Source organism: Coregonus clupeaformis, chromosome 12, assembly GCF_020615455.1.
Source record: "Coregonus clupeaformis isolate EN_2021a chromosome 12, ASM2061545v1, whole genome shotgun sequence".
NCBI lineage: Eukaryota > Metazoa > Chordata > Actinopteri > Salmoniformes > Salmonidae > Coregonus > Coregonus clupeaformis.
This window is the reverse complement of record NC_059203.1, coordinates 14,768,591-14,792,979: the sequence shown is the minus strand read 5'-3', so window position 1 is coordinate 14,792,979 and position 24,389 is coordinate 14,768,591. Positions and strand designations below refer to the sequence as shown.

Genomic DNA, 24,389 nt, shown 5'->3' with positions numbered 1-24,389 from the left:
TGCTCCTCCTTCCTCCCCTCCCCTCTCCCCTCCCCTCTCCTCCCCATCCTCCTCACTCCACCCCTCTCTGTCCTAATACTCCAGGCCAGCTCCGGGGCCAGGCAGGGAGGCCAGTACAATGCTCCTTTCAGCCGTCTGGTTACTAAGTCTAGTATTTATAATTTAGCTACAATAGTGAAGCCAGTGCCGTGTCTGTGTCACTGCAGTCACTTATCAAGGTAGAGTAGACAATACATTCCTGGCACACCTCACTCTAAAAACAGCTAGGTGGCTAACGTTAGATAGGGGTTAGGGTTACGTTTAGGAGTTAGGTTAAAGTTAGGGGAAGGGTTAGCTAAAGGGTTAATGGTTAGGGGAAGGGTTAGCTAACATGCAAAGTCGCTAAAAAGTAGTAAGTTGTCACACCCTGGCTCGGGGACTCATTATGTTGAGCCAGGGTGTGTTCACTCTATGTGTGTATTTCTATGTTGGTGTTCATTCTAGTTTGTTGTAGTCTATGTTTGCCTGAGTGACTCCCAATCAGAGGCAACGAGTGTCAGCTGTTGGCTGGTTGTCTCTGATTGGGAGCCATATTTAAACTGTATGTTTTCCCTTTGGTGTTGTGGGTTTTTGTTCCGTGTTCAGTCATTGTCACTGAGGACTTCACGAGTCGTTTATTGTTTCCATTTAGATACTTTAATTAAATAAAGTCATGTTTGTTTCGCACGCTGCGCCTTGGTCTACTCATTCATACGACGACCGTGACATAAGTAGTTGAAAAGTTGCTAATTAGCTAAAATGCTAAAGTTGTCCATGATGAGATTCAAACTCGCAACCTTTGGGTTGCTAGACGTTCGCATTATACGCCCACCCATCCATCCAGCCAACCACCCTACTTTCGTTTTTGCCTTAAGTAACCATCTGTTTTATGGAACCGTACCAAACGTAACACATCATACTAATTTGAGTGTCCCAGATGTACTTTTACTATGTTACGTCTAGTCTATGAGACCAGGCTGACCTCTGTGGTTCTTTTACTATGTGGTTAGTTCTACCGACCCATAGATTTATACACTACATGGCCAAAAGTACTCAACAAACATCTCATTCCAAAATCATGGGCATTAATATGGAGTTGGTCCCCCCTTTGCTGCTATAACAGCCTCCACTCTTCTGGGAAGGCTTTCCACTAGATGTTGGAACATTGCTGCGGGGACTTGCTTCCATTCAGCCACAAGAGCATTAGTGAGGTTGGGCACTGATGTTGGGCAATTAGGCCTGGCTCGCAGTCAGCTTTCCAATTCATCCCAAAGGCGTTCGATAGGGTTGAGGTCAGGGCTCTGTGCAGGCCAGTCAAGTTCTTCCACACCGATCTTGACAAACAATTTCTGCATGGACCTCGCTTTGTACATTTACATTTACATTTACGCTTTGTACATGGGGGCATTGTCATGCTGAAACAGGAAAGGGCCTTCCCCAAACTGTTGCCACAAAGTTGGAAGCACAGAATCGTCTAGAATGTCATTGTATGCTGTAGCGTTAAGATTTCCCTTCACTGGAACTAAGGGGCCTAGCCCGAACCATGAAAAACAGCCCAAGACCATTATTCCTCCTCCACCAAACTTTACAGTTGGCATTATGCATTGGGGCAGGTAGCGTTCTCCTGGCATCCGCCAAACCCAGATTAGTCAGTCGGACTCCCAGATGGTGAAGTGTGATTCATCACTCCAGAGAAGGCGTTTCCACTGCTCCAGTCCAATGGCGGCGAGTTTTACACCACTCTAGCCGACACTTGGCATTGCGCATGGTGATCTTAGGACATGGAAACCCATTTCATGAAGCTCCCGACGAACAGTTCTTGTGCTGACGTTGCTTCCAGAGGCAGTTTGGAACTCGGGTAGTGAGTGTTGCAACCGAGGACAGACGATTTTTACGCGCTGCGCGCTTCAGCACTCGGCGGTCCCGTTCTGTGAGCTTGTGTGGCCTATCATTTCGCGGCTGAGCCATTGTTGCTCCTAGACGTTTCCACTTCACAATAACAGCACTTACAGTTGACCCGGGGCAGCTCTTGTTGGAAAGGTGGCATCCTATGACGGTGCCACGTTGAAAGTCATTGAGCTCTTCAGTATGGGCCATTCTACTTTGTCTATGGAGATTGCATGGCTGTGTGCTCGATTTAATACCTGTCAGCAACGGGTGTGGCTGAGATAACCGAATCCACTAATTTGAAGGGGTGTCCACATACTTTTGGCCATGTAGTATATTTTCCAACCACTGTGGTTCTATTTGTTCCAGTTTCTCTGTATCTCTACTGCTTATTACACTGTACTAAGTGGATTTGAACGCTGTAGTAGTCACACACACACACAAGAGAACCATGACAAACACATTAAATACAGTACTTAGCTATGATTAGATATTTATGAGAGTGATCCTATTCCAGTATCATGTTGTTCTATACAGTCTGTCGGAATAATATGTCCTCTGGCGTTGAATGGCTTCCGCCCACCCCACCTCCTTTGTTGCTGCATTTAGATTCTAGAACCCATTCTAGAACCCACCAATTCACTTTTCTTTTATGTGGTGATTAAATAATCCTACCATCCTACCAAAATGTTTGGTTCTAACCTAAAATGTAGCCTAGTTATGACATACTGACATATATTCTTCTGCTGGCAATAAATGTAAGAAATATATTTCGAAATAAATATGATCCTAACGATACTGTTGCTTATTTGACTATACAACAGTGTAATTATCAAAACAAAAGTAGTTTGAAACAGATTTTCATAAGAAGCAGTTCTTTATTGTTCGAAGCGTTTTCAATAATGACAATGACAGCATCAAGAAATGGTGTAGAATAATCCAACGAGCTCGGATGTGATTGGCTCGTAGGTCTCACTCCTACCCACTTAACCACTCCCCCAACACAGCATTGTCAATAACACCATAAACAGACAGTATCAGAAAACAATCAAATATTGTAACAGTAACCAATACCTGTTGAATTGAGGTATGTTTTCTCTCCTACATGTAATGTAAACATACATTTAATGTAAACAGAAATACATTACATTTACATACCAGGTCCCTTTACATGTCTATGGGTGGTTCGGTCCCACTGAATGTGTCACAAAAGTCATTGAAGTCTTTCTGCATGAAATCTTCACTCTGCATCACGTCGTTTTCTGACGGGAAATACTGCATACTGTTACTCTCCTGCTCCTCTTGGTACAAATTCCCTAAACTGAAGAAGGGAAACTGCTGGCACTTGGCCAGTTGTCGGGGGAAGAACCGTGCTGGCGTTGTTGTGAGATCTGGACTGTCGAGGAGGGCGCCCCTTGCGTTCTCTAGCACGCCTAGATACGAGTCCATGTCCGTGAAATCAGTTTCGCAGTCAGACCCACTGTCTGTGCCGATGGAGTCCGAACGCATATGCATCATCTGGTATTTTTCGTGCATCAGGAACTGGTTGGTGTTCCTCGGAGCTCTCATTCCTGGCGCTCTGTTGCCTTTGATGTTGACAGGACGCAGTGACGTCATCATACGAGTCGGTCGGTTCTGTTTGTAGAACTGGCTGGAGTGGTGAGGATGATGATGCCCATGCACCCTTCCTCTCTTCCCCCGATACCCTTGCTGCCTCCTCCCGTTCTTGGACCAACTAAGCTTGCTGTTGTCCCATCTCCTCGCCTGCTGCCCCTCCTTCTGTTGTTGGTCTTTGCAGACAGGTCTGTCACTGTAGACCCGCCACTGGCACATCATGGCCTTCCCATACATATCTTCTTCGAAAAGCATTAGAAACGCAGCTACGTGCTTCCCTGAGCCTTACATTCTCTTCTCCGCTGCTGTCAGCGGCTAGGTAACAAAGAAATTGTAATTTCTCTGTATGGGGTTTCGTATAATTTCGTGGATCACCACACGAAAACCCCTAAAAGTCTACCTTTTTACAATCTTCTTCGTTTTTTTCTTGACCACTGGCTTTAGAGAGTACATAGCCTGGTAGCGCGCCTCTAGTACAGGCAGTTTGACCTGCTCGCCGCTACAGCTGCGCTATCTTGTCTGTCACACCCCTTTTCTCTCGTCAAATAGTAGTTTTTTAGAAATACGACTATAGAAGATCGAAAAATAAGTCTAGAGTTTCAGGTGTATTTCTTGCTTATTTTAATTGGTAGCTAACTAGTGACCCTGTTGTTGTTGTTGTGTGTTTTGTCCAACTGAAATGACAGTTGCAAATGGTACTGGGAAGTCCGCTCGAGTGGTTTATATAGGAATGGAACATTCCACTGTTGGCTAGATACGCGGGGGTGTTCCATGTTTCACTGCCAAAACTTTAAATACGTCTAACAAATATATATCCAGAAGCCTGTGTATTTATGAGAATGAATGTATTTTATGCGCAAATAGCAAACAAATATTTGACAACAATCAAAACGATTTGCTAATCGAGCTGGAATTATGAAAACACCAACCCTTTCAGACAGTAATAGTCCAATTCTTTTTATGACGTTTGGGGTGCATCGTTGCATTGGACTTAATCCCGTTGCACACGTACTGCACGAAAAAGTTAGGTGACAGTGACACAATGTAGCCAGTTTACAGAATAAAGAAACCCTCAATCCACTGACTGTTGCATTTTCTACTGTCAAATGGACACTGATACAGTCGTATAGGCTCGTAATAGCAGAGTAATTGTTCTGGCAACAACAGTCACGCCCACCAACACACAAAGATTGTCAACACATAGGCTACAATTCACATTTAGCCCATATTTCTCAAAGATTGTTGTTTACAATACGAATGTTGCTAGCGATATTATTAAAAACATTGACATAAAAACAATATTTGTTCCACTTTTTTTATGGAGATATTTTCACGGACCCCTTGCATTACCTCCACGGACCCCCGGTTGAATACCCCTGTAAGGCCAGCTTCTATCTCAAGGCCATCAGACTGTTAAATAGCCATCACTAGCACATTAGAGTCTGCTGCTGCATATTGAAATCACTGGCCACTTTAAGAAATGGAACACTAGTCACTTTAATAATGTTTCCATATCTTGCACTACTCATCTCATATGTATATACTGCATTCTATTCTATAATATTCTATTGTATCTTAGTCCATGCCGCTCTGTCATTGCTTGTCCATATATGTATATATTCTTGAATTCCATTCTTTACTTAGATTTGTGTGTATTGGATATATGTTGTGAAATTGTTAGATATTACTTGTTAGATATTACTGCACTGTCGGAGCTAGAAGCACAAGCATTTTGCTACACCCTCAATAACATCTGCTAAACACATGTATGTGACAAATAAAATTAGATTTTAAACTATGGGGCTATGCCATAGAGAATGATACAGAAAGCATCCCTATATAGTTCCTATTATGGCGTCTGTGAGCGCATGGGCAGCCCCATTGAGGCAATCACCATTCTTCTTCACAATTGGCTGATCCCTCCAGATGACCCGGTTGGACATGACTCCAACAGGGTCACCAGGAGGGATCAGCCAATGAAGTTGGAAGTCCCACCCAGTTGACGACATTAAAATGGTGGAAGCCCTCAATGGCGCTGCCATGCTATTAGCTCACTAGAGGGCTCTATCATTCTTTATGGGCATACTTAACAAACTGAAAACATGTATGATAAGGTACCCCCCCCTTCTCTCTCCTGTTTTTTAGTCCTGTTCGCATGAGGGGCTCAGTGAAAAAGAAATTGCCCAATAGATCAAGTCAAATCAAATTGTATTTGTTACATACGCCGAATACAACTCAAATGGTGTTGACTTTACCGTGAAATGTTTGCTTACAAGCCCTTCCCAACAACGCAGTGTTTAAAAATAAAAGAGTAACAAGAGGAATAAAATAAAATACAGAAGTCGCTCTGGATAAGAGCGTCTGCTAAATGACTAAAATGTAAATGTAAAGAATGGAGCTATATACAGGGAGTACCAATACCAGATCAACGTGCAGAGGAACGAGGTATTTGAGGTAGATATGTACATGAAGGCAGGGTAAAGTGACTAGGCATCAGGATAGATAATAATAAGAGTTAAATAAATAATAAAATAAAGAAACCACATGGACAGACAGCTATTCGTGGTCCTCTGTAGCTCAGCTGGTAGAGCACGGCGCTTGTAACGCTAAGGTAGTGGGTTCGATCCCCGGGACCACCCACACACCAAAAAAAAATGTATGCACGCATGACTGTAAGTCGCTTTGGATAAAAGCGTCTGCTAAATGGCATATTATTATTATTCATCCGGAATTAATTAATTATCTCCGATTAATCCGAGATAATGTATTGGTGCGCACAGACACCATGTCATGCAGTGTCTATCATCAAGATAAATGGTTGAATGATTATATTAAACCCTTGTCCATTTTGGTGATTACTGTCACTGGTTGAGAGTCTCGACGATCCACAGACAGGACAGTTATTTTTAGATTCAGATAAACCTATTGCTGGATAAGTAGGTTAATCTAATCTTAATTCAGCATTGGGCTGACTACTAAATCATGCACTGGTACCAAGACAGTCAGTCAGTTCACAGATTTAGAACTAGGCTATTAATGGCAGGGAAAGGACAACGCCTCTAGATGTGTTTAGCAAACTGGCTGTTTTCCGGGATTCAACCAGACCGCAGCTGGCTGTTTGTCACAACAAAGATGGAGGAGAAGCTAGCTAGCTAGCACTGTACATCCGCCGAGGACCTTAGTTAAAACACAATTGACCCGTTTTTTTTCTTCTGATTGTGTTTTTTTATATCGTGATTTCAAGATGGATACTTTCGTATTTCCCGAAGATGTCGTTGAAAAAAAGGTTTCCATCGTTGGATCGGAACTCGTGGAGAATTACACTGTACGTTCATGTAGCTAGCGTTAGCAATCTAGTTAGCTAGCTAGTAAGTACTTGTAGTTTCTTGTTTTAATGTCACGTAGAAGCAAATATATAACGTAGCAAGCAATCACAGTAACGTAGCTATATAGCTAAATTATTCCCAAGCTTTATAACTGCATGCGTGCTACAATTTTAAAAGCCTCATGCTTATTGACATGTATGTATACATATTAAAATTGCATGACCATGGTTTTCAAGCTACGTAATGTCTCTTGAAGGTAGCTAGCTAGCTATAGCTACCAAGCTAATTGAGCATTTATCGTGAAACACAGCAACATTTTCATACAGACAGTCAACTAGCTCACTATGAAATGTTCTTAGTAAGCTGTTAGAAGCTAACTAGTTAACTGTGCTGTCATGATGGATCCTGAGATGTTTGTAAAATTATTTAGCTAGTTAGCTATTTCGCTAGGTATCACAAAGTTCACGCTAGCTAGCTACACTGTCAGTCAATCAGGACAACTGACTGTCACTGATGCATTCCCCTCAGCTGACTTGTGCTAGTTTCTGGGGCCTAGAGTATCGCGGTAAAGAAAGCTCATTCCATTCCTAATGTTTCATGCTGTGTTAACAGGTGATATCCACATCACAAGTTAGCTAATAATAGTCCTTGTTGTTCTTCTCCCAGTAGTTTGTGGGGTAATATTCAATACACAGAGAAAACATAAACCACTGTTATTGACCACTGTGTCTAACATGATCGTCTAGGAAAAAACATGACCATATTCTAATTCTAATATTAATATGTATTTATTCTCCAGGTGTACATCATTGAGGTGACAGTCGGGGATCACAAATGGACCATCAAGCATCGCTACAGTGATTTCCATGACTTGCATGAGAAAGTAAGTGACTTGAAAAAATGCATAATGTAATGTTGTGAACCATGAACACGTTGTAAAATGTAGATACTAGCTAACAGACTGCCATGTAACAGATATGTAATAACAGTCATGTTCTTCTAGTTCAGTTTACACAACTGATACTATTTATTGTGACCTTTTATTGTGAGATTCATACAAATATTTTCACCCCAAGCTGACAGCCGAGAAGAAGATAGAGAAACATTTACTGCCGCCTAAGAAGATGATCGGTAAAAACTCAAAAAGCCTGGTAGAGAAACGTCAGAAGGAACTGGAAGTCTACCTACAAACACTGCTGGTCAGATTCCCTACAGCTGCCCCTAAAGTTCTCTCCTGCTTTCTGCACTTCCACCAATATGTAAGGACACACACACACACACACACACACACACACACACACACACACACACACACACATGTTGGTCTCGTAATATGTCAGATTTGTTTTTCACTTGTGTGTGCACTTTGGTCCCCCCGTGCACAGGTCAGATCAGGCGTGTGTAATCTCATGAGATAGTCATAGCAGTAGTGTGGTGGTTAAATATTATCAAGGGTTGTTTTGAATCTTGTCACAGCAAAACATCAGGCAGGAAGTGGTTTAGATGTTGTCAGAGTTTTAATGATGATTTCCTGAATTTATAAAGTGATTTAATTAGGCTATTTAGTTCTTCAGATGTTTTGCAGGTCAGTGAGTTAGTGTTAATGTCTTAGTTCTACAGATTATCAAAGATGGATAGCACTATCCTTATTACAACAACAAATCATTTGAGATCACGTGATGACAGAGGGACACACTGATTTCATTTGTTACTACCACAAGACTTGTGGTGCTTGTCAATTTGAAAGCCATGACAGACATGTGACCAGAATAAATGACATGAACATAGAAACTTCTCTCCTAGTTCTTCTTCTTCTTCTTCTTCTTCTAATGTTTGTCTTTTCCTCCAGGAAATGAATGGAATCACAGCCGCTCTGGCAGAGGAGCTGTTCCACAAGGGTTGGTTCATTTGTTCACCAGCTACCGATAGATTCATTATGTAGACAATAATACTCATAATAGACTCACTGTGTAGAAAGGAGTAGGAGAATAATAATACAATTTACACATACAGGAATAGGAAAGAATAGAATAAACGTTATTTTCAGATGTGTCTTTCAGATAAGACCCTTGTACAATAAATACATGACACCAGCAGTAGTGACAATGTTGATATTATAATGTGCTGTTGGTCTATTGTTTTGTATCCTGACTGGCTGCACTACCCTGACTGGCTGCACTACCCTGACTGGCTGCACTACCCTGACTGGCTGCACTACCCTGACTGGCTGCATTACCCTGACTGGCTGCACTACCCTGACTGACTGCACTACCCTGACTGGCTGCACTACCCTGACTGGCTGCATTACCCTGACTGGCTGCACTACCCTGACTGGCTGCACTACCCTGACTGGCTGCATTACCCTGACTGGCTGCACTACCCTGACTGGCTGCACTACCCTGACTGGCTGCATTACCCTGACTGGCTGCATTACCCTGACTGGCTGCACTACCCTGACTGGCTGCATTACCCTGACTGGCTGCACTACCCTGACTGGCTAAGATATTGATTCATATCTCCCCATGCAGGAGAGCAGATGCTGGTGGCTGGTGAGGTGTTCACGTTGTGTCCCCTTCAGCTTTATGCCATCACTCAGCAGCTGAAGCTGGCCAAGCCTACCTGCTTTAATGGTGACGCCAAGGCAGATCTGGGACACATCCTGGACTTCACGTGCAGACTCAAATACCTCAAGGTGATCTCTCTCTCTCTCTCTCTCTCTCGCTCTCTCTCTCTCTCTCTCTCTCTCTCTCTCTCTCTCTCTCTCTCTCTCTCTCTCTCTCTCTCTCTCTCTCTCTCTCTCTCTCTCTGTCTCTCTCCCCCTCTCTGTCTCTCTCCCCCTCTCTGGCCTGCTCTCTTTCTCTCTCTCTCTCTCAACATCTCTGAACCTGTAGCTAATATGATTTCATCTATGTACAGGCGCGCTTATAAAACCACTAGGGGTTTAGCCATGTCTTGTTTGGTCTCTACTGTTCTCCCAGATCACAGGCACCAGAGGAGAGGTGGGGACCAGTAACATCCAGGAAGACAGCCTCACCTTTGACCTTTCAGTCTTTAAATCTCTCCTACAGATAGAGGTATGTTCTAGCAATAGGTGATAGTCCAAGGGCCACCCACCAAAAAGGAAACTGCAACATTTCAACAACATTATGTAGATAATGATATGAAGAATAACTGTCTGATTCAAAACTTGTAGAAGTTGCACATTAACTTTTATAAAAATCTTTAATCAAAGTTACGCTATTTAGCATCAAATCTTAACCAGGTGCAGAGGATTTCTCAGTTAATAGAAGACGTTTGGCAGATGTATTTAATCTACAGGGCCATTATTACTTTTGCCTGCTAGCCAAACTAAAGACAGAACAGCAAACACAAAAGGAAGATAATAAAGTGAAAAATTGATTTTGCATTTAATATTAAACGTGACACGTCTTCTGCACTATGATTTAAAAAGATAATTATTGTGCATAAAGGAGAAAAAAAACTACAAATTATGAACGAGCAGATAAGCTCTATAATGTAGCTGAAGATGTTGTTTGCCATCTCTTATTGTCATTATTACTAAGACTGCACCAACAGATCTGGGACCAGGCTAGGTAATGTTAAGATAGTACTTTATTAATCCCCAAGAGGATAAATTTTATTGCACCAGCCAATACATCCATTACCAATAAATAGACCATGAAAACAAAACAAGGACACACAGACACTAAAAGCAGCATATCATCAGCTGAGATAGAACTAAGTATTGGTGATAAAAAGCCTCAGCATATGGTAAAAAGGATCTGCATATGGTAAAAAGGATCAGCATATGGTAAAAAGGATCTGCATATGGTAAAAAGGATCAGCATATGGTAAAAAGGATCTGCATATGGTAAAAAGGATCTGCATATGGTAAAAAGGATCAGCATATGGTAAAAAGGATCTGCATATGGTAAAAAGGATCTGCATATGGTAAAAAGGATCTGCATATGGTAAAAAGGATCTGCATATGGTAAAAAGGATCAGCATATGGTAAAAAGGATCTGCATATGGTAAAAAGGATCAGCATATGGTAAAAAGGATCAGCATATGGTAAAAAGGATCAGCATATGGTAAAAAGGATATGCATATGGTAAAAAGGATCTGCATATGGTAAAAAGGATCTGGATATGGTAAAAAGGATCTGCGGAAACATTCTGTTTTGGAACCGGGTAATAGTTTATTAATACTTAGTAATGAACATTATTCTAAAGTGTTACCATTTAGTCATGTTAGCATAGGAAGGCCTATTGATAATTAAAGCATCACTTGTTCTCTGTTTTTCTACATTAATTAAAAAATAATAATTCTTCCAGATAAGTGACTGTAACTCGTCCAAGATCATGGGGCTGCCTTCTCTGAAACCCTGTCTAGTCACTCTGAGTGTCCACCACTCTGCAGCATCCATGATGGTAACACGTCCATTTTACTCATAGTTGATTAGTGTCCGTGTGTCTGTCCTGTCTGTTCTGTCTGTCTATCTGCGTGCCTGTGTCTGTCCTGTCTGTTCTGACTGTCTATCTGCGTGCCTGTGTCTGTCCTGTCTGTTCTGACTGTCTATCTGCGTGCCTGTGTCTGTCCTGTCTGTCCTGTCTGTCTATCTGCGTGCCTGTGTCTCTCCTGTCTGTTCTGTCTATCTGCGTGCCTGTGTCTGTCCTGTCTGTCCTGTCTGTCTATCTGCGTGCCTGTGTCTGTCCTGTCTGTCCTGTCTGTCTATCTGCGTGCCTGTGTCTGTCCTGTCTGTTCTGACTGTCTATCTGCGTGCCTGTGTCTGTCCTGTCTGTTCTGTCTGTCTATCTGCGTGCCTGTGTCTGTCCTGTCTGTTCTGTCTGTCTATCTGCGTGCCTGTGTCTCTCCTGTCTGTTCTGTCTATCTGCGTGCCTGTGTCTCTCCTGTCTGTCCTGTCTGTCTATCTGCGTGCCTGTGTCTGTCCTGTCTGTCCTGTCTGTCTATCTGCGTGCCTGTGTCTCTCCTGTCTGTTCTGACTGTCTATCTGCGTGCCTGTGTCTCTCCTGTCTGTTCTGTCTATCTGCGTGCCTGTGTCTGTCCTGTCTGTCCTGTCTGTCTATCTGCGTGCCTGTGTCTGTCCTGTCTGTTCTGACTGTCTATCTGCGTGCCTGTGTCTGTCCTGTCTGTTCTGTCTGTCTATCTGCGTGCCTGTGTCTGTCCTGTCTGTCCTGTCTGTCTATCTGCGTGCCTGTGTCTGTCCTGTCTGTTCTGTGCGTGTGTGTGTGTGTGTGGTAGGTAAATCTGTATTGATTCCTACCTTTGTTGTGTAGGATGTGCTGGTTCCTGAGGCATGCGAGTCCCCTCAGTGGGTTGCAGAGGGAGCGACTACAGACTGTCCCGTCACCACCATCATCCCTACCTGGAAGACTCTCACCACCCTGGACATGAGCCACAACCACATAGGCTGCATAGACAACTCAGTGGTGAGAGATACTCTACACTGCTATAACATAGCCTGAGATACACTGCTATAACCTAGCCTGAGATACACTGCTATAACCTAGCCTTAAACTAGCCTGAGATACACTGCTATAACCTAGCCTGAGATACACTGCTATAACCTAGCCTTAAACTAGCCTGAGATACACTGCTATAACCTAGCCTGAGATACACTGCTATAACCTAGCCTGAGATACACTGCTATAACCTAGCCTGAGATACACTGATATAACCTAGCCTGAGATACACTGCTATAACCTAGCCTGAGATACACTGCTATAACCTAGCCTGAGATACACTGCTATAACCTAGCCTGAGATACACTGCTATAACCTAGCCTGTGATACACTGCTATAACCTAGCCTGAGATACACTGCTATAACCTAGCCTGAGATACATTGCTATAACCTAGCCTGAGATACACTGCTATAACCTAGCCTGAGATACACTGCTATAACCTAGCCTGAGATACACTGCTATAACCTAGCCTTAAACTAGCCTGAGATACACTGCTATAACCTAGCCTGCGGTACACTGCTATAACCTAGCCTGCGATACACTGCTATAACCTAGCCTGAGATACACTGCTATAACCTAGCCTGAGATACACTGCTATAAACTAGCCTGAGATACACTGCTATAAACTAGCCTGAGATACACTGCTATAAACTAGCCTGAGATACACTGCTATAACCTAGCCTGAGATACACTGCTATAACCTAGCCTGTGATACACTGCTATAACCTAGCCTGAGATACACTGCTATAACCTAGCCTGAGATACACTGCTATAACCTAGCCTGAGATACACTGCTATAACCTAGCCTGAGATACACTGCTATAACCTAGCCTGAGATACACTGCTATAACCTAGCCTGAGATACATTGCTATAACCTAGCCTGAGATACACTGCTATAACCTAGCCTTAAACTAGCCTGCGATACACTGCTATAACCTAGCCTGAGATACACTGCTATAACCTAGCCTGAGATACATTGCTATAACCTAGCCTGAGATACACTGCTATAACCTAGCCTTAAACTAGCCTGCGATACACTGCTATAAACTAGCCTGAGATACACTGCTATAACCTAGCCTGAGATGCACTGCTATAAACTAGCCTGAGATACACTGCTATAACCTAGCCTTAAACTAGCCTGAGATACACTGCTATAACCTAGCCTTAAACTAGCCTGAGATACACTGCTATAACCTAGCCTGAGATACACTGCTATAACCTAGCCTTAAACTAGCCTGCGATACACTGCTATAACCTAGCCTGCGGTACACTGCTATAACCTAGCCTGAGATACACTGCTATAACCTAGCCTGAGATACACTGCTATAACCTAGCCTGAGATACACTGCTATAACCTAGCCTGAGATACACTGCTATAAACTAGCCTGAGATACACTGCTATAACCTAGCCTTAAACTAGCCTGAGATACACTGCTATAACCTAGCCTGAGATACACTGCTATAACCTAGCCTGAGATACACTGCTATAACCTAGCCTTAAACTAGCCTGCGATACACTGCTATAACCTAGCCTGCGGTACACTGCTATAACCTAGACTGCGATACACTGCTATAACCTAGCCTGCGGTACACTGCTATAACCTAGCCTGATATACACTGCTATAACCTAGCCTGAGATACACTGCTATAACCTAGCCTGAGATACACTGCTATAACCTAGCCTGAGATACACTGCTATAACCTAGCCTGAGATACACTGCTATAACCTAGCCTGAGATACACTGCTATAACCTAGCCTGAGATACACTGCTATAACCTAGCCTGAGATACACTGCTATAACCTAGCCTGAGATACACTGCTATAACCTAGCCTGAGATACACTGCTATAACCTAGCCTGAGATACACTGCTATAACCTAGCCTGAGATACACTGCTATAACCTAGCCTACGATACACTGCTATAACCTAGCCTGAGATACACTGCTATAACCTAGCCTGAGATACACTGCTATAACCTAGCCTGAGATACACTGCTATAACCTAGCCTGAGATACACTGCTATAACCTAGCCTGAGATACACTGCTATAACCTAGCCTGAGATACACTGCTATAACCTAGCCTGAGATACACTGCTATAACCTAGCCTGCGATACACTGCTATAACCTAGCCTGCGATACACTGCTATAACCTAGCCTGCGATACACTGCTATAACCTAGCCTGAGATACACTGCTATAACCTAGCCTGAGATACACTGCTATAACCTAGCCTTAAACTAGCCTGAGATACACTGCTATAACCTAGCCTGAGATACACTGCTATAAACTAGCCTGAGATACACTGCTATAACCTAGCCTGAGATACATTGCTATAACCTAGCCTGAGATACACTGCTATAACCTAGCCTGAGATACACTGCTATAACCTAGCCTGAGATACACTGCTATAACCTAGCCTGAGATACACTGCTATAACCTAGCCTGAGATACACTGCTATAACCTAGCCTGAGATACACTGCTATAACCTAGCCTGAGATACACTGCTATAACCTAGCCTGAGATACACTGCAATAACCTAGCCTGAGATACACTGCTATAACCTAGCCTTAAACTAGCCTGAGATACACTGCTATAAACTAGCCTGTAGAGTAGCACTGGACATGAGCCACAACCACATAGCCTGCATAGACAGTTCAGTGGTGAGAGATACTCTACACTCATATCAATAATAATAATAGTAATGATTGCCAGTTATTCATGGTATTGTGTTATTCATGGGATTGTACTGTACGTCTAAGCTTGGCCATTGACTATATGTGTAATTCTGGTAACTTTCTGTCCTATTTTTCAGAAATTGATACCAAAAGTAGAGTTATTGGATCTTAGTTCCAACGAGCTCTCTATGGTGGAGAACCTTCAGGTATGTATAATAATAATATAATATAATATGCCATTTAGCAGACGCTTTTATCCAAAGCGACTTACAGTCATGCGTGCATACATTATTATTTTTTTGTGTATGGGTGGTCCCGGGGATCGAACCCACTACCCTGGCGTTACAAGCGCCGTGCTCTACCAGCTGAGCTACAGAGGACCACAGTACAGACTAGACACGCCACACACGACTGTAAGTCGCTTTGGATAAAAGCGTCTGCTAAATGGCATATTATTTATTAATTTTATTTATACACGGAGATGTAGATCTCTGGTACAGAGCTATTTACAATAGATATGACATATTGTGAGAGAAAACTAATATTAGAAAACCACATTTTAAAACATCAGGCCAAGTGAAAGGAGCCCCATATCTTGGTGGTGGTGGTGTTGTTGTATGGCTTCATTTAACGTAAATATAATAATATTACCCAATAAAAAAATTTAACATGTTGTTACTCTGTTCCAGAGAAAAGTAGCTAATAATGTTACAGGACTAACCTGTCACTCCTAACACTGTATTTGACTTGATGATGTTTTGGCTAGTTGAGGCCATTCTAGAAAAAAAATAAAAGAGCACGAAGATAATAAAAGGACGTCCATTTTGTCTTGATGTTGTCTGCTTTTTTGTTTTAGCACCTGTACAATCTGATCCACCTGGACCTTTCTTTCAACATTCTGACCGTGTTAGAGGGGGCCCACACTAAACTGGGCAACATCAAGACCCTCAACCTGGCAGGCAACCAGCTAGACAGTCTCGCAGGCCTCACTAAACTATACTCTCTGGTCAACCTGGACCTCAGCTCCAACAAACTGGGACAGGTAGGGTAATCCACCGCTCTGCAGCATCCATTCAATCAATCAATCAATCAATCAATCAATCAGGCCTCACTAAACTATACTCTCTGGTCAACCTGGACCTCAGCTTCAACAAACTGGGCCAGGTAGGGTAATCCACCGCTTTGCAGCATTCAATCAATCAGGCTTCACTAAACTATACTCTCTGGTCAACCTGGACCTAAGCTTCAACAAACTGGGCCAGGTAGCTAGCATTCTGATTGTTCAAAATTATTTTTTACATCCAGCAGTTGTCACAAAGCTATTTAACAGTAGCTGGCCTAAAACCGCTGATGTGGGGTTGTGTTGTCGAGACAGCTTTTACTACAGCCAAGTGACTAGCTACAGTAACTGCAGTGGTATGACGTACATCTAAAGTTGACTAAACTGCTGAATTTCCTCTGTCCTCTCAGCTTGAGGAGATCAGGTACATAGGAGCGCTGCCCTGCCTGGAGAGGCTGAGCCTGTTTAACAACCCCATGTGTATCATCCCTGACTACAGAACCAAGGTGCTGGCTCAGTTCTGGGACCGCGCCTCAGAGGTATGGACCCACACACAGACACACAGTAGGACAGACAGACTGACTTCTTAGTGGGGAGGCTACCATGTAGTAGTAGTAGTAGTAGTAGTAGTAGTAGTAGTAGTAGTAGTAGTAGTAGTAGTAGTAGTAGTAGTAGTAGTAGTAGTAGCAGTAGCAGTAGCAGTAGCAGTAGCAGTAGCAGCAGTAGCAGTAGCAGTATCAGTAGTAGCAGTATCAGTAGTAGTAGTAGAAGTAGTAGTAGTAGTAGTAGTAGTAGCAGTAGTAGCAGTAGCAATAGTAATAGTAATAGTAGTAGTATGTTGTAACTACTATATTCCTCACCCACTGATTGTTGATGTGGTTGTCCTATTGTCTATTAGGTATGCTTGGACAGCACTGCACCGACAGAGAAAGAGCTGGACACTGTAGAGGTGTTGAAAGCTATTCAGAAAGCCAAAGAAGCTAAAGACCGAATGACCAACAACGAAAAGAAGGTAAGGTGCCATAACGAGGTCAGAATGATGATTCATGAGGATTATTTACATAATGACTGATATCTCTGGGGGGGGTTATTACAGTATTACTGATATCTTTGGGGGGGTTATTACAGTATTACTGATATCTCTGGGGGTATTACAGTATTACTGATATCTTTGGGGGGGGTATTACAGTATTACTGATATCTTTGGGGGTTATTACAGTATTACTGATATCTTTGGGGGGTTATTACAGTATTACTGATATCTCTGGGGGGGTTATTACAGTATTACTGATATCTTTGGGGGGTGTATTACATTATTACTGATATCTTTGGGGGGGTGGGGTGTATTACAGTATTACTGATATCTTTGGGGGGGGGGGGTTATTACAGTATTACTGATATCTTTGGGGGGGTTATTACAGTATTACCGATATCTTTGGGGGTTATTACAGTATTACTGATATCTTTGGAGGGGTTATTACAGTATTACTGATATCTCTGGGGGGGTTATTACAGTATTACTGATATCTTTGGGGGGGTGTATTACAATATTACTGATATCTTTGGGGGGTTATTACAGTATTACAGATATCTTTGGGGGGGTGTATTACATTATTACTGATATATTTTGGGGGGGGGTTATTACAGTATTACTGATATCTTTGGGGGGGGTTATTACAGTATTACTGATATCTTTGGGGGTTATTACAGTATTACCGATATCTTTTGGGGGGGTTATTACAGTATTACTTATATCTTTGGGGGCGGTGTATTACATTATTACTGATATCTTTGGGGAGGGTGTATTACAGTATTACTGATATCTTTGGGGGGTTATTACAGTATTACCGATATCTCTGGGGGGGTTATTACAGAATTACTGATATCTCTGGGGGGGTGTATTACAGTATTACTGATATCTTTGGGGGGGTTATTACAGTATTACCGATATCTCTGTGGGGGGTTATTACAGTATTACTGATATCTTTGGGGGGGTGTATTACAGTATTACTGATATCTTTGGGGGGGTTATTACAGTATTACTGATTTATTTGGGGGCGGGTGTATTACAGTATTACTGATATCTTTGGGGGGGTTATTACAGTATTACTGATATCTTTGGGGGGGTTATTACATAATTACTGATATCTCTGGGGGGGGGGGGTTATTACAGTATTACCGATATCTTTGGGGGGGGTGTATTACAGTATTACTGATATCTTTGGGGGGGGTTATTACAGTATTACTGATATCTTGGGGGGGTTATTACAGTGTTACTGATATCTTTGGGGGCGGGTGTATTACAGTATTACTGATATCTTTGGGGGGGGGGGTGTATTACAGTATTACTGATATCTTTGGGGGGGGTTATTACAATATTACTGATATCTTTGGGGGGGTTATTACAGTATTACTGATATCTTTGGGGGGTTATTACAGTATTACTGATATCTCTGGGGGGGGTTATTACAGTATTACTGATATCTTTGGGGGGGGGTGTATTACAGTATTACTGATATCTTTGGGGGTTATTACAGTATTACTGATATCTTTGGGGGGGGGGGGGTGTATTACATTACTACTGATATCTTTGGGGGGGGAGTTATTACAGTATTACTGATATCTTTGGGGGGGTGGGGTGTATTACAGTATTACTGATATCTTTGGGGGGGTTATTACAGCATTACCGATATCTTTTGGGGTTATTACAGTATTACTGATATCTTTGGAGGGGTTATTACAGTATTACTGATATCTCTGGGGGGGTTATTACAGTATTACTGATATCTTTGGGGGGGTGTATTACAATATTACTGATATCTTTGGGGGGGTTATTACAGTATTACTGATATCTTTGGGGGGTGTATTACATTATTACTGATATATTTGGGGGGGGTTATTACAGTATTACTGATATCTTTGGGGGGGTTATTACAGTATTACTGATATCTTTGGGGGTTATTACAGTATTACCGATATCTTTTGGGGGGGTTATTACAGTATTACTTATATCTTTGGGGGGCGGTGTATTACATTATTACTGATATCTTTGGGGAGGGTGTATTACAGTATTACTGATATCTTTGGGGGGTTATTACAGTATTACCGATATCTCTGGGGGGGTTATTACAGAATTACTGATATCTCTGGGGGGTGTATTACAGTATTACTGATATCTTTGGGGGGGTTATTACAGTATTACCGATATCTCTGGGGGGGTTATTACAGTATTGCTGATATCTTTGGGGGGGTGTATTACAGTATTACTGATATCTTTGGGGGGTTATTACAGTATTACTGATTTATTTGGGGGCGGGTGTATTACAGTATTACTGATATCTTTGGGGGGGGTTATTACAGTATTACTGATATCTTTGGGGGGTTATTACATAATTACTGATATCTCTGGGGGGGGTTATTACAGTATTACCGATATCTTTGGGGGGTGTATTACAGTATTACTGATATCTTTGGGGGGTATTACAGTATTACTGATATCTTGGGGGGGGTTATTACAGTGTTACTGATATCTTTGGGGGCGGGTGTATTACAGTATTACTGATATCTTTGGGGGGTGTATTACAGTATTACTGATATCTTTGGGGGGGGTTATTACAATATTACTGATATCTTTGGGGGGGTTATTACAGAATTACTGATATCTCTGGGAGGGTTATTACAGTATTACTGATATCTTTGGGGGGCGGTGTATTACAGTATTACTGATATCTTTTGGGGGGGGTTATTACAGCATTACTGATATCTTTGGGGGTTATTACAGTATTACCGATATCTTTGGGGGGGTTATTACAGTATTACTGATATCTTTGGGGGGGTTATTACAGTATTACTGATATCTTTGGGGAGGGTGTATTACAGTATTACTGATATCTTTGGGGGGGTTATTACAGTATTACTGATATCTTTGGGGGCGGGTGTATTACAGTATTACTGATATCTTTGGGGGTGGTGCATTACAGTATTACTGATATCTTTGGGGGGTTATTACAGTATTACTGATATCTTTGGGGGGTTATTACAGAATTACTGATATCTCTGGGGGGTATTTCAGTATTACTGATATCTTTGGGGGGTTATTACAGTATTACTGATATCTTTGGGGGGGTTATTACAGTATTACTGATATCTTTGGGGGGGGGTTATTACAGTATTACTGATATCTTTGGGGGGGGGGGGTGTATTACAGTATTACTGATATCTTTGGGGGGGTTATTACAGAATTACTGATATCTCTGGGAGGGTTATTACAGTATTACTGATATCTTTGGGGGGCGGTGTATTACAGTATTACTGATATCTTTGGGGGGGGGGGGTTATTACAGCATTACTGATATCTTTGGGGGTTATTACAGTATTACCGATATCTTTGGGGGGGGTTATTACAGTATTACTGATATCTTTGGGGGGGGTTATTACAGTATTACTGATATCTTTGGGGGAGGGTGTATTACAGTATTACTGATATCTTTGGGGGGTTATTACAGTATTACTGATATCTTTGGGGGGGGGTTATTACAGTATTACTGATATCTTTGGGGGGATTATTACAGTATTACTGATATCTTTGGGGGGGGTTATTACAGTATTACTGATATCTTTGGGGAGGGTGTATTGCAGTATTACTGACATCTTTGGGGGGCGGTGTATTACAGTATTACTGATATCTTTGGGGAGGGTGTATTACAGTATTACTGATATCTTTGGGGGGTTATTACAATATTACTGATATCTTTGGGGGAGGGTGTATTACAGTATTACTGATATCTTTGGGGGGTTATTACAGTATTACTGATATATTTGGGGAGGGTGTATTACAGTATTACTGATATCTTTGGGGGGCGGTGTATTACAGTATTACTGATATCTTTGGGGAGGGTGTATTACAGTATTACTGATATCTTTGGGGGGTTATTACAATATTACTGATATCTTTGGGGAGGGTGTATTACAGTATTACTGATATCTTTGGGGGGTTATTACAGTATTACTGATATCTTTGGGGAGGGTGTATTACAGTATCACTGATATCTTTGGGGGGGGGGAGTTATTACAGTATTACTGATATCTTTGGGGGATTATTACAGTATTACTGATATCTTTGGGGGGGTTATTACAGTATTACTGATATCGTTGGGGAGGGTGTATTACAGTATTACTGACATCTTTGGGGGGCGGTGTATTACAGTATTACTGATATCTTTGGGGAGGGTGTATTACAGTATTACTGATATCTTTGGGGGGGGGGGGTTATTACAATATTACTGATATCTTTGGGGAGGGTGTATTACAGTATTACTGATATCTTTGGGGGGGTTATTACAGTATTACTGATATATTTGGGGAGGGTGTATTACAGTATTACTGATATCTTTGGGGGGCGGTGTATTACAGTATTACTGATATCTTTGGGGAGGGTGTATTACAGTATTACTGATATCTTTGGGGGGGGTTATTACAATATTACTGATATCTTTGGGGAGGGTGTATTACAGTATTACTGATATCTTTGGGGGGGTTATTACAGTATTACTGATATCTTTGGGGAGGGTGTATTACAGTATTACTGATATCTTTGGGGGGGGTTATTACAGTATTACTGATATCTTTTGGGGGGGGTATTACAGTATTTCCGATATCTTTGGGGGGGTTGTTATTACAGTATTACTGATATCTATGGGGGGGTTATTACAGTATTACTGATATCTTTGGGGGGTATTACAGTATTACTGATATCTTTGGGGGAGTGGTGTATTACTGATATCTTTGGGGAGGGTGTATTACAGTATTACTGATATCTTTGGGGGGGGGGTTATTACAGTATTACTGATATCTTTGGTGGGGGGGTTATTACAGTATTACTGATATCTTTGGGGGGGTATTACAGTATTACTGATATCTTTGGGGGCGGTGTATTACTGATATCTTTGGGGAGGGTGTATTACAGTATTACTGATATCTTTGGGGGGGGGGTATTACAGTATTACTGATATCTTTGGTGGGGGGGGTTATTACAGTATTACTGATATCTTTGGGGGGGTTATTACAGTATTACTGATATCTTTGGGGGGGGGGTTATTACAGTATTACTGATATCTTTGGGGGGTGTTATTACCTCGCACCAAGCAATGCAAATAGTTCGGGTAGCTATGATTAGCTGTTCAGGAGTCTTATGGCTTGTGGGTAGAAGCTGTTAAGAAGCCTTTTGGACCTAGACTTGGCGCTCCGGTACCGCTTGCTGTGCGGTAGCAGAGAGAACAGTCTATGACTAGGGTGGCTGGAGTCTTTGACAATTTTTAGGGCCTTCCTCTGACACCGCCTGGTATAGAGGTCCTGGATGGCAGGAAGCTTGGCCCCAGTGATGTACTGGGCCGTACGCACTGACCCTCTGTAGTGCCTTGCGGTCGGAGGCCGAGCAGTTGCCATACGAGGCGGTGATGCAACCAGTCAGGATGCTCTCGATGGTGCAGCTGTAGAAGTTTTTGAGGATCTGAGGACTCATGCCAAATCTTTTCAGTCTCCTGAGGGGGAATAGGTGCACCTTGTGCTGGGGACAATAAAAGGCCATTCTAAAATGTGCAGTTTTGTCACACAAGACAATGCCACAGATGTCTCAAGTTTTGAGGGATCGTGCAATTGGCATACTGACTGTTGCCAGAGAATTGAATGTTAATTAATTCTACAATAAGCTGCCTCCAACGTCGTTTTAGAGAATTTGGCAGTACGTTCAACCGGTCTCACAACCACAGACCATTTGTAACCACACCAGCCCAGGACCTCCACATCTGGCTTCTTCACTGGTGGGATCGTCTGAGACCAGACACCCTGAGGAGTATTTCCTTTATTTTTTATTGTTTTTTTCTTCTTTATAATTTTTTTTCTCCCTTTTTTCTCCCCAATTCCGATCTTGTCTCATTGCTGCAACTCCCCAAAGGGCTCGGGAGGCGAAGGTCGAGTCATGCGTCCCCCGAAACATGACCCGCCAAACCACGCTTCTTAACTTCTGCCCGCTTAACCTGGAAGCCAGTTGCACCAATGTGTCGGAGGAAACATCATTTAACTGACGACCGATGTCAGCCTGCATGCGCCCGGCCCGCCACAAGGAGTCGCTAGAGTGCGATGAGCCAAGTAAAGCCCCCCCGGCCAAACCCTCCCCTAACCCGGACAACGCTGGGCCAATTGTGCGCCGCCCTATGGGACTCCTGATCACGGCCGGTTGTGATACAGCCCGGGATCGAACCTGGGTCTGCAGTGACACCTCTAGCACTGCGATGCAGTGCCTTAGACCGATGCGCCACTTGGAAGGCCTGAGGAGTTTTTCTGTCTGTAAAAAAGGCCTTTTGTGGGGAAAAACTCATTCTGATTGGCTGGGCCTGGCTCCCCAGTGTGTGGGCCTGGCTCCCAAGTCGGTGGGCCTATGCCCTCCAAGGCCCACCCATGGCTGCGCCCCTGCCTAGTCATGTGAAACCCATAGATTAGGGCCTAAGGAATTTATTTCAAATGACTGATTTCCTTATATGAATTATAACTCAGTAAAGTAGTTGACATTTCTGCATGTTGCATTTAGACATGGTTTTAGTCATTTCAATGTAGATTGGTTTTGAAACTCAAACCACCCGCAGGTTGTATGTTTGACACCTCTGGTATAGAACAATATGTTTGACACCTCTGGTATAGAACAATATGTTTGACACCTCTGGTATAGAACAATATGTTTGACACCTCTGGTATAGAACAATATGTTTGACACCTCTGGTATAGAACAATATGTTTGACACCTCTGGTATAGAACAATATGTTTGACACCTCTGGTATAGAACAATATGCTTGACACCTCTGGTATAGAACAATATGTTGATTATATACAATATATAGAATATTCCTCAATATTATATGTTGACTAAAGCGAAGCCCTGGTGGTGTGTTTGCCAGATCAGTGAGGACTCCAGGCTGTCTGGGGGTGGATCCTCCTCCTCCTCCTCCTCCTCTTCCTCTGTCGCTGCCGCCTCTTCCTCCTCCTCCTCCTCTTCCTCTCTCCTCTGCTCAGCCCCAGCCCCAGCCTGCTCCAGCCAAGGTAATCATGTATGTATCAGGCTGCTGGGTGGGACCTGCTCTACTTTACACGCTCTAGCTCTCTCAACACTTCTCTCTGTCTCAGCAGCTCTGCAGCAGTCAGGGTTAAAGGTAGACTCAGCGAAATGACGTTGCCTCAAGCAGCACTGCAGATATTGCGATGAGCGAGACGCAAGACTTCCGCTGTCAGACAGTCACACACGGTATCTGCGCATGTGCACAGGGTTGCTT

The 24,389-nt window shown here is 42.7% G+C and overlaps 2 protein-coding genes and 1 long non-coding RNA gene across 8 annotated transcripts in view; 1 reads left to right on the top strand and 2 right to left on the bottom strand.

Moving 5' to 3' along the window:
• Window positions 1-2,763: 2,763 nt before the first annotated feature.
• Window positions 2,764-4,210, bottom strand: wu:fb55g09 (coiled-coil domain-containing glutamate-rich protein 1). The gene has a single exon (XM_041892956.1). It carries the CDS (start codon window positions 3,772-3,774, stop codon window positions 3,073-3,075), a length of 702 nt encoding a protein of 233 aa, XP_041748890.1. The 5' UTR covers window positions 3,775-4,210; the 3' UTR covers window positions 2,764-3,072.
• A 2,272-nt stretch (window positions 4,211-6,482) lies between these two features.
• nisch (nischarin) overlaps window positions 6,483-24,389 on the top strand; it is a 46,958-nt gene continuing 29,051 nt past the window's right edge. For 2 of the 6 annotated variants that reach the window (XM_041891820.2, XM_041891821.2), the window contains exons 1-13: window positions 6,483-6,844; window positions 7,645-7,728; window positions 7,922-8,104; window positions 8,695-8,743; window positions 9,374-9,537; window positions 9,824-9,919; window positions 11,180-11,275; window positions 12,143-12,295; window positions 15,145-15,213; window positions 15,864-16,049; window positions 16,478-16,606; window positions 16,966-17,079; window positions 24,018-24,167. In XM_041891820.2, coding sequence (XP_041747754.2) covers window positions 6,764-6,844; window positions 7,645-7,728; window positions 7,922-8,104; window positions 8,695-8,743; window positions 9,374-9,537; window positions 9,824-9,919; window positions 11,180-11,275; window positions 12,143-12,295; window positions 15,145-15,213; window positions 15,864-16,049; window positions 16,478-16,606; window positions 16,966-17,079; window positions 24,018-24,167 — 1,554 coding nt within the window. In that variant the 5' untranslated portion in view covers window positions 6,483-6,763. Of the gene's footprint in view, window positions 6,888-7,644; window positions 7,729-7,921; window positions 8,105-8,694; window positions 8,744-9,373; window positions 9,538-9,823; window positions 9,920-11,179; window positions 11,276-12,142; window positions 12,296-15,144; window positions 15,214-15,863; window positions 16,050-16,477; window positions 16,607-16,965; window positions 17,080-24,017; window positions 24,168-24,389 lie in introns of all 6 variants that reach the window. The other 4 variants (XM_041891818.2, XM_041891817.2, XM_041891819.2 and 1 more) reach the window with 4 other exon arrangements.
• LOC121577870 lies at window positions 12,332-13,155 on the bottom strand. Its single transcript, XR_006002691.2, has 3 exons — window positions 13,131-13,155; window positions 12,470-12,794; window positions 12,332-12,433 (listed from the first exon to the last, which is right to left on the bottom strand). It is a non-coding gene; the product is annotated as an uncharacterized LOC121577870 (long non-coding RNA).